Genomic DNA, 16,370 nt, shown 5'->3' on the forward strand with positions numbered 1-16,370 from the left:
GCATATTTGCATTGATTTTAGTCTAAATTCACATGTAACACATAATGCATTGATCGTGGCTTCACAAATGGGAAATCAAATTGTTTTGGTTTTGAGTTCTGAAATATGTTTTGTCTCAGTAGGATTCTTCATGTGCGCAATGGCAATTGTAAATACCACCTGGCGGAAGAGACCTTCAAGCTTGCTCAGTCTCTTATGGAAAGGCTAGCCAAACATGGGCACGAGGCCAACAAGGCAGCACTGTATGGAGAGTTTTGTGCCTTGCTTTTTGCTAAAAGTCATTATGATGAGGTATAGTTCCCCTACACTTTCTGAGAACAATTCTGCGCTAATAAATACGTTGTATCTTTTAATTTAACACTCCCATTCTTCCCTGACTTCCCCAGGCATATAGATGGTGTGTCAAGGCCATGAAGGAAATTACTCCAGAGCTGCCGGTAAAAGTAGTTATTGATGTCCTTCGCCAGGCTTCCAAGGTCTATAATGTTATTTATATTAACATATATTATAAGATATAACATAATATATATTAATGAAGGTTTTTCATGGTCAGCAAATATATGAATGTCATGCAGGGGAATCTACTATTTCAGTGTGTTAAATTTATCAATTTGCTGCAGGCCTGTGTGGTGAAGAGAGAATTCAGAAAAGCAGAACAGCTGATTAAACATGGAGTGTTTCTAGCAAGGTAAAATTAGTCCTTTTGGACTCTCTATTTATGATTTGATGGCCGTGATCACAATGACATGTCTAATCTTTGTCTTTACAGAGAACACTTTGGGGTCAAGCATCCTAAATACTCTGACACGCTGCTGGATTATGGGTTTTACTTATTAAATGTAGACAACATATGCCAGTCAGTTGCTATTTACCAGGTAGGTAATTAAACACTACATACTCCTATTATCCAAATGCTTAATGCCTGGATTGTTTGACGGTAACTTATTGAATGTGTAATGGTAATCATAATCATTTTAGTTTTCATGATGAAAATAATCACTCACTTTTCTATGCACAAACATAGTTTGTCCTCTGTAGAGTATGTAACCTTTCACAATAATGATACCTCACACTGCAGTAGAATGAGATTTATTGCACCCTGGGATTCAGTGTTTCAACCTGTGGGTGGGAATTGAGGTTGCCAGAGTATAGTGGTGATTGTCCATTGATTGATACGGAATGTCTTTTTTTTCCGGCTGTCAAACAGAATGGAAGATATTTCCCTTGTATGCTGAACAGTTTTGTCTCACAGTTGAGTTTTTACGCTGTTTTGTGGTTTCTTAGTGTTATAATGGCTATTTATTAAGAATTAGAGTCAACAGTTCAAACAGAACAAGGTTTCTAAAGGGGAGTGAGAGACAGGGACATCAATCACAGGGCACATATTGACACCATCATTCACCCGTGCCCTGCGGTCCTCACGCTACCCGCACCAAAGATGAGAAAAGTAAATCATTACATATCTAGAACAATTAAACATTAGATATGAATGTTGCATGGGGGAGTAGTGCTTACCCTGTGAGGGAAAGACAGGACATGATAGGCCAGACAGACAGACAGACAGATGAAGCAGCATGCAGGACAAGGGTCGTGAAGCCTGCTGTACAAACTATCCTCGTCTCGGATAGGGAGTAAAGTGTCACAAATGTTAAGGAGCTGTACCCAAGACTATTTGCAGGCTTAGGTCCGTTGGCAGGCAGTGGCCAGGACACGTGGCAGACAGTGGTAAGGACAGACCGCTGGCTTGGTGGTGGTGCGGCAGGAATGACAGAGATCAGGACCACGGGGCAAACACAGAGAAAGAAGCGAGAGACAGGTGTTATTTCAGGGGACATGGAATAGTGTGGCTTATGTGAGGCAGGTTGGCCTCTGTACCGCTTGGAGAAGGTGCAATACTTTGGCAAGGATTTTCGGGTACAGGAAGGCTTATGTGTAGGTGGTGATGAGGGCATATTGACGACAGATTGAGGAAATTGCTGGAAAAAGAAGGGGGACAAAGAGAGGGCGCAAAGCGCTACCAGGGCTCAAACAATGGTATTACAGGGTAACTCATGATGGTAACCTGCTCTCAATGGACGCCTCTTGGCATCCTGCCTGGTTTCTGCATAAATGTCCTCCAGAAGAAGGGAGTGATACACGAGCTTCCGAGAAATCCAAGAATGCTCCTCCTGCCCATACCCTTTCGAGTTGACCAGGTATCGGTACTCCCTCCCCCTGGGCCTCACGTCATGGATGTGTGACTCAACAAAGGCCGGATGAGCGTCAGTAATATAGTGGGGTGGTTGGGGTGCAGCTGGAGGGCTCAGGGTGCAGCAAGAAATATGCTTAAGCAAAGATGTGGAATGTGAGGTGAATTTTTAAGAAAGGGGGAAGTTTCAATAGGATGAAAGTGAGATTAATATTTTTAATAATACGAAAAGGACAAATGAGGCACAGAGTTAGGTTACTGGACTCAGTTTACAGTGCGAGGTCATGGGAAGAAAGCCAGACAAAAAAAACCCACCTTCTATTCAGGTATTGGGGAACGGTGCTGATCCGCAAGCTGTTTGTTGTGCGCAGCAGGCTGGATCAACGCCACCAGATGTCTTTCGACACAGCCTGAGCTCTCCGGAGGTGATCCTTAACGATGGGAACTCCCACTGCTTGCTCATTCCTTCAATTAATGTCACGAGCAAGCGGTATGGGGTTGGACCCAAAAGCAGGAGTCCAAGGCAGTGATTTCGAGTTTTAGTTTGTTTTATTCCAGGCAGAGGTCATACATTGGCAGGCAGGCCAAAAAAGGTAGAGCCAGAAAAACACATGGTAAAAGGCAGGGTAACAAACAAATGAGGTCTGATAACTAAGAGTCTTGACTTATACTTGGCTATGGTGGCACATGAACACTGGCCATTACAATGAGGTGAATCCACAACTCGTATACTCAGACAGACGAATGCAGTCTCATGCAACGAACTGAGAACTAAGACACAGCACACAAGGTTTAAATAGATGACATAATTAGAGCCAAGGAGGCACAGGTGAGGAGCTGCTGCTGAAGACAGCCGCACACGGGGCAATAGGTTGGCCGCGCCCCTGACAATAATGGGGTTTGGTAACCTTAGCAAACCATGACCAGGTACATACTGGTAGAGGAGCCGGTGAGGGAATAATGTGCTTACCTGGTTCACGGTAGAAATGAGCTCCATGGGGAGGGGTTGCGTGCAACAACAAAACGGAGCACCAATTTCAGCGACCGGTTAGCTCACCCTGTCTTGCCGTTGGTCTGCTGCACTCACCACTTTACAAAATTCCTTACAGGGATGAGAACTGGGAACCTCGGTCAGACAGTTTCGATGCAAATACCGTGAAGTATCAATCCATGGTGGACAAGGAGGTTTGTAATTTCAAAGGCAGTTGGAAGTTTGGTGAGGGGTAAGTAATGGACAAAATTGTAAATGTGATCAATGATAGTGAGAATAACTGAGTTACCTTCTGAGAGGATGTGAGACTAAGGGCGGCAAGGAATCAGCACGGCAGCGCGGCTGACCAACTGGGGGTAGGTGTGACTATCTTCCTTGTGTAAACACCGAGTAGGATTGGACAAATTCCCTGGTATCTTGGGTGGAATCAGAACAGAAGGAGTGCTGACTGCTCAAAAGTAGTGCCCAGAGAGCTTGTCGGGTGTTGAGACATTTAGCCGAGCGGGGATAAACCAGGAGTGTAGTTTCTGGGTCCTGGTTTCCCGCTGCAAGACGACAGCCCCATTTCCAGAATCTAATGCGTCCATGTTACGGAGGATTTTATTGATGGAGGCTTGGAAAATTGCAGGGGCCTTGGTTAAACCGACTGGGATGACTAAGTATTAAAAGTGTCTGAGAAGGGTATTGAAAGCGGTTTTTCATTCACTCCTGTCTTGGACACGGATGATGTGGTAGTCATGACGTGGGTCCAATTTGGTGAATATTTGGGCATCGCAGAGGGGTTCAAAAGGTTGGAGAGGATTTGGAGCTGGCAAACAATACCTTCATGAGTAAAATCGTCATCAGCACTGGAATCGGTAAGTGCTATAATGGGTGTGTTATCAGAACTATAATTAGTCATATTTATTTTTCCAAGTGTCAAAAACACACAAGGAATTTGTCTCCATCATTCCAGATGATTTGCAATCCTTATTTATCCGTGACTGTTACCGCAATGTTTTAATACCTCAGTTGACTAACTGTTGTTGTCATGTTTGTCGTACAAGAGCAGCTCCAACTACCTTAGACAAAATCCTCCTCTAAATATGTCTCACCAATTTGCATGTGCTCATTAGGTGCAATGGGGGGTGACAAAAAGGCAGGAGAATGTGCAGGAGGCGAGTGAGAAGGTGATGGCACAGTGCTTTGAGTGGAAGGGACATTACGCGAACGGGCCTCCTTCTCTGGAACTCTCTCTCACAGTCTATCCAGACGGATGTAAATGACAATGAGATCCTCAAAAAGGATAGCTCGTCCGGGACTGCAAGCTCACCCTTAATTTTTTTTCTGAGAGGCCGTTCAAAAAATAAAAGAGAAAACCCTAAGCGCACAGTCATCCCACCCGCATTCCCTCGTAAGTAAACATAACTCATTTGTGTACTCTGCCATGGATTTGGTGCCCTGAGTGAGTGTGAGGAGGTGATGGGTGGCTTCTTTTCCCTGAATGGGGTGGAATACTTTGCGGAGTTCAGAGGAAAATCAATCCAATGAATGGAGTCCTAGGGAGAAGTTGTGCCATCAGGAAGTGGACCATGTAGCTGCTTTGCCACAGAGGAGGTAATGACATACTACCTTGGATTGTTCAGAGGGATAACTCGAAGTTTGAAGGTTGAAAACTAGGGTGCAGTTGAGAAGAGATTGGGTACAGGCAATGTTCCCTCAAAGCTGCGCAATTGCGCACTTCTCACTCACTCTCAGCGCACAAGAAAACCTATCCGGCGCAGTGAATGCACTGCAAATGAATTTGATATATCATATTTTTTCCTGTATCATTTTGCTGTGTAATTTGATGAGTGACAGCTGTCCAGCCAATCATACGATACAATATAAATATGATACACAACCAATCACGGCATTGACCGTAATTGCGCATGTGCTGTGCTCGTAAACACTCCATAACAATAACAGTGGGGTGGAGTTCAGTAATGCTAATGCTAACCCCATATCATGGCGAAACGAGCGGCTAGTGAATATGATGATTGGCTCTCCAAACCAAAGTAAAAAAAGAACTCTGGTTCTTTTAAGATGGAATGGCTGTCAGAGTATGTGCAAATAGAAGAACAAGCAGTGAAACTGGGTGAGATTTTTTTCTTTTTCGTGTGAGAAAAAGTGCTCTGCCTAACATGCAGCAAAGCTAAAGTTGTCAATGGAAGCTGGACTAACTGAAGCAACGCATTAAGCAGAAAAGCCATTTGAATGCTGTTGGAATTATAGGAATACTCAAGATGGGGGAAAAAGTATTGGTACATTATTGCGGGAGAGCGCAAAGGACTGGGAGAAAAAGAACTAGCTGTCACACACACAAAAATCTGACCCTGAGCGAGTTAAAGTTCTCGTTGACAATATTTTACTTGCCATTAAAATTAATGCATCAATGCTGTCAGTTCAACACTTACGGCCACGTTACCCTGAGAACGCTGGTCACATCTTGGAAGATAAGGGGGTTTGGCTCTGGTTAGTACTTGGATGGGCGACCGCCTGGGTATACTAGGTGCTGTGAAAGCTGGGATCAGGTTGAGGAACAGTTAGAAAGATGGAGGGTTGCACTAGAAAGGTGAAGTTAGACAATTTATGTGCATGTATGAGAGGGGTGAAGTGGAAAAGTGAGGGGACGGGGAGAAGAGATAGCAACGATGGATGACTTTAAATACTTGGTCAACAGTCCAGAGGAATGATGAGTGTGGTCAGGAACTGAAGAAACGGCTACAAGCAGGTTGGAATGAGTGGAGGAATGTGTCAGGTGTTTAAATGACAGTTGCTTTTCTCCTAGGATGAACAGCAAAGTTTATAAGACAGTGGTAAGGCCAGCCATCCTTTATGGATTAGTGACAGTGGCACTGATGAGACAACAGGAAGGAGAGTTGGAGGTGGCGAAAATGAAGATGTTGACATTTGCCCGAGGACTGACCAGCTTGGATTAAAATTAGAAATGAGCTCATCAGAGGAACAACCAAGGATATATGTTTTGGAGACAAAGTTACGGAGAGCAGACTGATGGTTTAGAGACATCCAGAGGCCTCTGGATCATTACATTCTGGAGACAATGCTCAACAGAGAGCAGAGTAATTGTTTAGTACATGAGCCAGTTGCCATTTGTTGAAGCTACTGACTTCTCAGAGAGATGTAACCTCAATAAGATACAGTCCAGTAGTGGATGTCACTGGTTGCTTGATCAATAGAAAAGTCACTCCCTGCTGCTCATCCTGTTACTGAAGCACATGGTCATTAGACAGTCGGTTGGCTAATTCTACGAATTTAGCTTTTAAGTTGGTGATCTCAGCATAAGCGTCTTACAACTGGTCGTGTTGACCCCAGTAGTTTGTTCGCTTGCGTTGGTGGCTCATTTCGGTTTGTCATCGTTACACTTTAATTCTCTGCCATCTGTAGATAGCACCTGTGCAGCCTCAGCTATAGCAATGCGGTAGGCTAATTGAGCCTCGGCGTCATTCCGTCAGGCAGGAGGCAGGGTACACCCTGAACTGGTTGCCAGCCAATCAGAGGGCACATAGAAACAAACAATCATGCACACTCACAATCACACCATAGGGTAATTTAGAGTCTTCAATGAATGCATGTTTACAAAAGAATAACTAACGAATATGACATGCACTAAGGGACATGATGTCATACAGTGAGGTTGGTGGGTCATGGAAAAAAATGAGCGCCAAGCAGTGACCACTGGTGCTAATTTGAGAACCAGACCAAAGGTTTTGTGTACCAGTTTATAAGGTTTTTCTATGTAACAAAAATTCTTGACATCCATAAAATCCATAATATTTGGGCGATCGTTCTATTTTTAGAGGTTGACATGGTCCCAAGTGGGAATGGCCACAGAGATTTCAGTGATGATTGGTTGCAGTTTTATGACATTAAGGTCCAAAAGTGAGCATATCGGACACTCCAAGAGGTCTCCAAAAAAAATCGAACATGTTCCATTTCATCGCGACTCCTTGGCAACCCGGGTAGTCTACAGGGGATGTCACAGAGACGTCTCTGCAACCAACGGAGAGTTGAGTTTCCATCAGATTGCTATCTAGTCCCCAGGCCAATGGATTAGCAGGGGTCTTATTACAAATCTTGAGAATAAAGACACATTTTCTTAAATTGTGGGCCACAACATAATAGTGTACAAACATTGTGAGTCCTCTGAGTCCCCCATCCAGTATATATCATTAACAAATTCCCACAGCCAGATATCTTCTTCTGTTTTTCAATAGGAGACATGTATTCATCTAAAAATGATTTCTTCTTGTGCAAATTCCAGACGGCACTGGACATCAGACAGTCTGTATTTGGAGGAAAAAACATACACGTTGCCACAGCTCATGAAGACCTGGCCTATTCCTCCTATGTTCACCAGTACAGCTCTGGAAAATTTGATAATGCTCTGTGAGTACATATGAATACTGTTGAACATAATATATATACAATATGATAATGTATCTTCATAAAATGTGTCCGTGTCATGGTCATTTTTGTTCTTGAACTAGAACTGATTCTTTCGACATGGTAAAGGTAAATGTAAAACTTTCCAAACAGTGGCACCTTAAAATGAGTAACGCAACTTACAAGCTTTTCAGGATACAAGCTGTCATCTGGAATTTTTTTTTTTCAGAGGAAACTCGACAAAATAGCTTTGTATTACATAATTTTGTTTATCCAAGGTCGGGTCGCGGAGGGAGCAGGGAAGCCAAGACTTTGCTCTTCCCAGCCACTTCCTCCAAGTCTTCCAAGCCGATCCTGAGGCATTCTCACTCCAACCGAGAGGCAAACTCTCCAGCCTTTCCTGGGTTGTTCTCAAGGTTGGACGTCCCCAATATGCCTCACCAGGGAGCCGTTCAGGAGGCATCCTAAACAGATGCCTGAGCCACCTCCTCTGTCTCCTCTCAATGTGGAGGAAAAGTGTAGTTGCCTGTGGACGTTTGTGTGACCGGGGTTGAATACTCCCCAGATTTGATAAAGACTCGTGTTTTTTTTCTTGGAGAGTTGGAACAACTTTTCCCATACCAGTCCTGCCATGGCATACACAATGGACTTCAGGACTTGGTCATACCTCCACCTGTACTGTCCTGCTCTTGTAGGGCTCTTGTACAGCAGTTGAGGGTGTGTTCTAGGGAACACAGTTCCTTGGAACATAGTTGGCATACTGGAGACTTTCCTTTGCCCTATGTGTGCAGATTTGACGGACTTTGAAGCACATCATTGTTCCTGACATTGATAGCTGTCATAGCTTGTAGATTCCTGTCAGCCTTACCCCATACCATTGCTTCTAGAATTTGGTTGACGTCCTCATCGAATTAATTCCACTGTGAAGTCATGTTGGCTGATGAACATTTGATTCACCCCTGATTGGAATTGATGCTCACATGCCACACTTGGAGTTCCTGGGACTGTGGGGTGACTCCGGGGCCTGGCACCTCCTGCCACTCACCAGATTGAACACCTTTACATTCTATTTATTCCATGCCAACTTATTTCAATATTTACTGAATTAAGTTAAATATTTTTTATATTTACAGTATGTAATTATTTGTATACTGATTTATTTCACTGGTTGTGGGTTCGTATCCCACTGGGGCCTCCACTCCCTGAGAAGGGTTGCGTCAGGAAGGGCATCCGGCGTAAAAATTGTGCCAAACATATATGTGCATTCATCTGAGATGACACACTGTGGCGACCCCGAAAGGGATAAGCCGAAAAAAACTTACTTACTTATTTATATTTATTTATTGTATTTATGTATTTTATTTTGGAACTGTTAGTTTTCCATAAATGTCTTGTTTCTTCAGTCATCCAGTCTACTAAACAAGAGTCCATAGCAAAAGCACAATACCGTAATTTCTCGTGTATAATGTGCAAAGTTTTTCTCGTGTATAATGTGCAAAATTTTTCAAAAATATTTTCAACAAGCCAATACTGCGAACTATATTTAGGTACAGTTTACATATAAAAAGAAAATCATTGTCTAGTCGTATTCAGGTACATAGGGTAGTAAAAAAAACGTATACACAGTCACTCACATTTGACGAGCACGACCGCGCCCACATGCCTTCGTGCTCGCAAATCTGCATAGTCGAGCACGAAAAATCATGCGTGTAAAATTTGTTACAAGTAGAAAAAAATAGATATTGAAAGATGTCGCTTATTTTGTGTAATCTTGACATTAATTTACATGTTTATTTCATAAACGTTAACAAAACAAGCCTGCTCCTAAACAATCAGTATTCACCCTGAAACAGGAAATGCAAGTTAACTGTTTTGAGCATGTTCGGAAGTTAGACCAAAAGCGCATCTCTGAACATGCATTTCGCATTTACGTTGAAAGTCATCAGCATCATGAGCCTCGGCAAAGGAAATTCAGTTACACTTCAAAATTTCTGGGATATACCACAGGTAATGTTTCAGCATCTAACTATAATACGTATGAGACAGTGATTGACTTGATCACGGTAATTTTCCCTGTGGTACACGTTATGTTGAAGTTGAAAACTTTTCCCATCTATATGATTTCGGAAGATATAGATCATCTACTGGTAGCTTTCATCAATGGATTGACAATAGATACCGCTGTAAATTACGCTAGATTATAACAATACATCACGATTGCCAACAGGAATGTTTGTGACAGTGTATTGCTAGCTTGTTGCCACTAACACTGATTATGTTGAACTAAACTTTCAACATTTTCAAAACATTGTGGGTATAGACCATTCGTGTTTATTCCTTGACATGGCAATGCATTTAACTTTTCTTCAGATAAAGTGTGTCAGATAAAGACTTTTTATTGATAAAAATTTTAAATAACGTTTTATATCATGTTCGACTAATATCAGTTGAAATTGGAAATTCTAATTTGAGTTTGAAATTTTTGTTTTCTATTTTAGTTATGCATTTTAGTTATTTTATTTTTAATTTACAGTTATATTAATGCAGTAAATTATTTTAAGGTCTTGAGATTCCATCCCTAATCATACCCGAAACTTTATCTGTGAGTATGACTGACCACACCTGTACATTTTTTAAATGTAAGTGACTGGTATACATTTACATTTCAACATGATAGTCGATGTCTTATGTTACACATTCATATGTATTACGGTAATGTGCGCCGCCACCTGAGCTTCCTGACCTGCTCACGGGAGTTTGCCGTTTAATGATCGTTAGCGTACCATATTGGTGGCTACTGCACCAAACAACAAAAACGGCTGCCCGTGAGTTTGTTTCAACTTAAACTAAGACAAAAAATGTTGAATACAAGGGCTAGTTATGCAGCCACTTTTAAAAGAAAAGTGCCATCACTGCTGCCGAAGAAATGGGCAACCCCGAAGCAGTGCAGCAGTTCAAAACAACGAGAGCTCAAACTACGTAGAAACGAGTGTAATGGACACATTTAAAAAAACAAAAAACAAAAAAAAAACAAGGCCGCACACAATTAGAATGTTCACTTTTTTAATGTGTCCATTACACTCGTTTCCACATAATTTGGCCTCTCGTTGTTTTGATAGTTACCTGGCGCTATAGTAGAGCTTCTACAGATAGTAGCTGAGCAAGAGGCTGCGGCATTAGCTCTGTGGAGCTTCGCCTCAAAGCACTGACAATATTGAGGAATAAGGAAACCAAAACTCGTAGGATTCAAAAAATGTTTCCATACATACACAATGGATGATATGCTGTGGGAGGAAGATGGGATCACTGTTCAAGATGGAATGCAAGAGGAACTGGAACTGGACCAAGTCATCAATGATGAGTTCCACAGCAATGCACCAAAGGTAGCTACTATGGATCTTTTCCAGATTGGAGATCAGTCACATCCTTCTTTTGAAGGCTTGGCCAAGGTCGTGTAATGTAGTTGATGAACTGCACTATGCACCAATATTTTATGCACAAATATTTAATGCAAAAATATCTTTCCCCACAAAGTTCAAGTTAAACAGTGTTAAATTATTTCAGACTGTCATGTGTTAACAGTATTAGTAAAATGTTATCCCATCATTGAGCATTTATTTTAGTTGGTTGAGGGATTCTGTCCTGGCAACGGGCCTTTCCGACATGTCAATTACTCGTACAATAACAGCTAATTAGATAGCCGCCTTGTCTTAACCCCTGGCTTGTCCCGTCCCTTCCGCAGCCATGTCCCACAAACAATAATATTTGTCAGTCGAGTGAATTTTGAAAAGTTAATGTTAGGAAGAAAATGGTCCTCAGATGAGCTTGGGGAACATGCAAATCTGATAAAAGATATCCTGTTAAGTTACAAGGGGTCCGGTTGATTAATTTTCCAAAGCCTAAAACACAGTTGGCGAAGTGTCTCCAATGGATTAAAGCTTGCGGAAGACCTCACGTACAACTCAAGTGTGAAAAATATCAACAAACAAGACTGTATGTTCGAAGGTAAGTGAGGGAGAAGTATCTTCTCTGAGTTTGATTGAATTATGATCAGTGCTTTATCCATTGCAGGAGAACAACTTTCACTTTGTTAGTTTATCACTGACCTGCTGACTGAAGTGTGTAATGTTTTATGCCAACGAGTCGGGTTAGGGATATGTAAATGCGCGATGTCATGCAAGAGAAATGTCTATTTGCCCATTTGTATCTAAGGGGGACGGAGCTGAAGATCTCCAGTCGGAAAGGTCCATTACAGGCACCAGGGAAAGCGTGTTCTGTGGGATGTCCCGAGATATAGATTACCACTACATCGGCACATGCACAAAGATTATTATTAATGAGTGTTGTACTGACATTTTTTTGAAAAACAATACAAGTAAAAACAATAAAAGTACAAACCTAGCAAAATAGAAAAGCAGATGAATCGTGATATTCGAGCATATAGATAGCAGAAAATTGGTGGTGCGCATAGAACATTGGAAGAAGGGTTTTTCCGGATATTTTTAGATCAACTTTGGGGTTGTGCATTGTATTTCAGGACACATTATTCACGAGAAATTATGGTCACCGAGGAAGAGTTGACATTTTTCTTTGGCACAAACAACATTGTTCCATCATTTTTTGAGGAGGTCACGTTCCTTCTTCAAATTCCAAAAATCCGTGAATAATTGATGCAGTCTTAAAACACCTTTGTATGATATGTACCATATTTTCATGACCTCAAGGCGCACTTAAAAGTCTTAAATTTTCTCAAAAATGGACAGGGCACATTATAATACAACACACCTTATGTTTGCACCATGGTCCAAAACTGTTGGTTTTTGGGTGACTATTTCAATTAACTAGGACTAAACGCATTGATTACATAGATGGCATACATGCAAACCATTGTATGTGTTAGCATTCATGCTATCACATAGTGGGGCTCAAGAGTCAGTGAGGAACAATTGCAATTTTACATATGTAAGTAGAAGAAGCTTACTTTCGCCCACAGTGATAGTCTTGACAAGTCATTAGTCAAAATGTTGTTCCTACTCATGGTGTCATATTTAAACTAAAATTATCACACAACCACGAGCAAATAGTAAAACAAAACAATGATTGAAGAAATAATTGACACAAAACATGCACTTTAAACGCTATTCACATCCTGAGTGCCGCAAAGCATGCCGTTGAGACAAAATAATAGGCAAAACATTTATGAGTGTATAAATGTTTGGCTTTACACAATCACAATTTTTATTGCCGATCAGCGAGTTTAAAACAATGATAATTGATCACCAATCGATCACAAGATAGATAAATGTGTATATTTGAATGACCTGGTCTTTTACTGTATATACTTGTCTATAATTGCTCAAAAAGGTTTTTTGATCATGTATTTATGCCAGTAAGCCATAGTGACAGACAGAACAAATGAATGGTCTTAAATGACAGGAAGTACATCAGATAATTAATGTATACACTTTTTGTGACATTTTTGTTTGTTAGTGTGCCTTGGGAGTTTTCAATTGCAAAATAGGTTCCTTGCCTCCAAAAAGTCAATCTAGTGACGTCATGTATTTGAATCTGTCAGATCAAACCAACATTGCATGACAGAAATATTGGGTTGTAATTTACTGTAATAAAATTACTGTAATTAAATGTTCAATGGACCTGAATGTGATAGAATGTTTTACGAACTTTACATGAACACACTAGTGACTGTATTTCTTCAAACTTCAATGATGTAAAATTTGTTTTTAACTGAACCACATGAAATGATTCATCACAAAACACAAATGCCACATTGGAAATATTAGTTTTCGCAACAATCACATACACTTGAAATATTTGTTACAGAGATTAAGGAGGATGAACAAGTGACAAGGCAAAGCTGGACAATGGTCTCCTCTTAAATCTAATGATTATTTTATTTCACTGGTCTTAAACCACAAATAATCCTTGAATGAAAAAGTAACATTCATAGGTGGTCCACCCACCCTTTTGGTCCCAAAAGTGATGGGAAAGGAGTGGGAGGGTAAATCACTCCAGCCATAAAAAGGCCAGAGCTACACTTTCTCGAGCTCAGCTCTTGTCTCACCCAACCACCTTGCCAGAGACTGGCCGAGCCGGGATGCTCATGTCACCAATTGAGACATCAGACGCTTTCCCCACTGCAGGGGAGCCCTGAAGCTCTGGATTCATCAATTACAATCTTCAATGGACTTGAGTGTATGTGATATCCTGTTTTAAAAACTTTAACGTCACTAGTGACTGTATTTCTGATGTTGAATCGGTTGTCAACTGAACCAGATGAAATGTTTCACCTTACAAGACGCAAATATTCCAGCGTTCTCAACAGTTACATACACAAGAAAAATTTGTCACAGGGATTAAAGAGGATGAGTGTGTGACAAGGCAAAGCAGGACAATGGTCTTGTCTTAATTCCAGTAATATTTTATTCGACTGAGTTTAACGTAGAAAATAATCCTATAATGGAAACGTAACATTCATAGGTGGTCAATCTTACTTTTTGGTCCCAAAGGTAATGAGAAAGGATGCTGGGTGGGGGTAAGTAAATCCACTCCCATTTGTTTCACTCCTACCGTAGAAAGGTCGGCACTATTCTATCTTGAGCTCAGCTCTTTACTCATCCGGTCAACTTCCCGAAGACTGACCCAGTGTGGCGTGCACACATCGGACCATTCCCGACTACGCACAAAGCTACCCTTTTTCGGGGCCTGAACTCACCCCGTGGGGACAAAAATGCCCACCATGCGTCCTCTCCGAACTTCTTACAAGTGGAGACATCCGAGCTCTGACCATCCTGCCTGGGAAGTTTTTGTGCTCCTTTTTTTTTTTCCTGCCTCCTTTCCACCAATTCCAACTGTTCTCAGTGCAGACCGGCCCAACCAAAACACCCGGAAGCTCAACATGCGTGCCTCAATTGTGTTCAAGACACGCAAGTCCAACATTCCCAATGAGGGCAACACTCTACAGCTGCACCCTGTGTTTTTCTGAAGTATCTTAAGTACAGAAATACCATCTAGGCATAAGACTGAAATACATTTTATAGCTGAATAAAGTAACCTAAATCGTAAAGAAAGCTCTTTGTGTGTTCTGAAGATTCCATGCAGAACGTGCCATCGATATCATTACTCACATTCTTCCTGAGGATCATCTGCTCCTGGCCTCCTCCAAGAGAGTCAAAGGTAAGGCAAGGTATTATTGTTTATACTGAAAGCATCAGGCAATCCAAGCCATTCAATATCGTACAAAAATTGTCATTGCTCCTTGAACTCTTCCAAATATTTCCCTTACTATTACAAATGTGAATGTACTTTATTGAAATTTTATGTGATTGCCCAACACAAACTTACATGTAATTGAGAAACAGAACAGTAATGATACGTGGTTTTTTTAGTTAAAAAAAAAAAAAACATTAACTCTGGATACAATACAAATACGAGACCTGCAACCAGGTATAATAGCGGACCTCACACCCTGGCCACATTGGGTTACTTGCAGATTAGTGAACGGAGTACAATGGAGTAGTGAACAATAACAGTCCCATTATATGGACCGTGGAGATTTGAGGCTTTTCTGAGGAGTTGGTTTCGAGGTAGAGATTGTACAACAAGCGTGACCTGAGTTTTTTTTTTTTGTTTTTGTTTTTTTTTTTTTTTTTAACCCCAAGCAACAAGCCTCTCTCAAGCGACCGGCAGCAGCGGCGGTGGGGGTGGGTGGGGGCACGCGTGGATCGCCGTAAATAGTAACCAGGAAGTGTTGTGTTCAGAGAGCCAGCAAAGTGAGTTAATTTGTATTATTACGATACTGACCATTGAGCAGACAAAATAAAAATAACAATGTACAATGTTCAAGCATTTGAGCCATAACACACACAAGCGGAATTCGACGTGTTGGGAGGGACGTGGCGCTGACGACGAACAATAACAGTCCCATGAAATGGACCGCGGAGATTTGATGCTTTTCTGAGGAGTTGGTTTGAGAATATATAGCAGGTGGCCAGACTTTTTTTTTTAACACCAAGTTGTACTTTTCAAGCAGCAAAGATTCTCGCGATCCAGCGGGGCTGGGGGGTGGGATGTTGCACGCGCGGATCACCGTAAATAGAAACCGGAAAGTGTTACACGTAGATATCCATCCATCCATTTTCTTGGCCGCACGATGGTCGAAGGTGTGCTATCCCAGCTGTTAACAGGCAGGAGGCAAGTTTACACACGCAGACACAGGGAGAACATGCAAACTCCACAAATGGAAATCCGGGATTGAAGAGCTGCGCCTCATAACGTGTATATTGTTCCTTTACTGTACCACCATGAGAGGCTATAACTTAGCGGCTAATAACCAGTAATGATTTAATGCGTGCAAATTTCCCCCCTGATGAATGAGCCTCTCAACCGTGACAGCCACAGCTTTATCCTGTCAGGATGACCCCACGAGATGTTAAAGAAGGACAAATTTGGGTGCCTTTTCTGAGTTTTGGTGCAGAACAAGTCGGCATTTTGGCTTGGCTAGAACGAATGGTCTGTAATGCTAAGCACCGGCGATGTCAGGGGTGGAGTCAAAGATGTTTCTTCTGTGTTTGGCTCTGAAAGCTGACGCATATCCAGATTTTGCTTGGATTTCAAATATGTTCTTTTAATTTCAATTCTTATTTTCAATTAATGTCCAAAATAAATAAAGAATCCCATACCGGATCGGTCGTGGCCTGGGTTAACAACGCCCGCCCCCGGGACTGCTAACCTGTAGGGCGTCGGTGG

The 16,370-nt window shown here is 41.7% G+C and overlaps 1 protein-coding gene across 5 annotated transcripts in view; it reads left to right on the forward strand.

Moving 5' to 3' along the window:
- The window catches only part of appbp2 (amyloid beta precursor protein (cytoplasmic tail) binding protein 2), a 90,913-nt gene that overhangs the window by 48,048 nt on the left and 26,495 nt on the right, over positions 1-16,370 (forward strand). For 3 of the 5 annotated variants that reach the window (XM_061826969.1, XM_061826970.1, XM_061826966.1), the window contains exons 5-10: positions 120-291; positions 387-476; positions 621-688; positions 770-875; positions 7,483-7,607; positions 14,713-14,798. In XM_061826969.1, coding sequence (XP_061682953.1) covers positions 120-291; positions 387-476; positions 621-688; positions 770-875; positions 7,483-7,607; positions 14,713-14,798 — 647 coding nt within the window. The remainder of the gene's footprint in view (positions 1-119; positions 292-386; positions 477-620; positions 689-769; positions 876-7,482; positions 7,608-14,712; positions 14,799-16,370) is intronic. The other 2 variants (XM_061826968.1, XM_061826967.1) reach the window with 2 other exon arrangements.

The sequence above is a fragment of the Syngnathoides biaculeatus genome, chromosome 8, assembly GCF_019802595.1.
Source record: "Syngnathoides biaculeatus isolate LvHL_M chromosome 8, ASM1980259v1, whole genome shotgun sequence".
NCBI classification, from domain to species: Eukaryota; Metazoa; Chordata; class Actinopteri; order Syngnathiformes; family Syngnathidae; genus Syngnathoides; species Syngnathoides biaculeatus.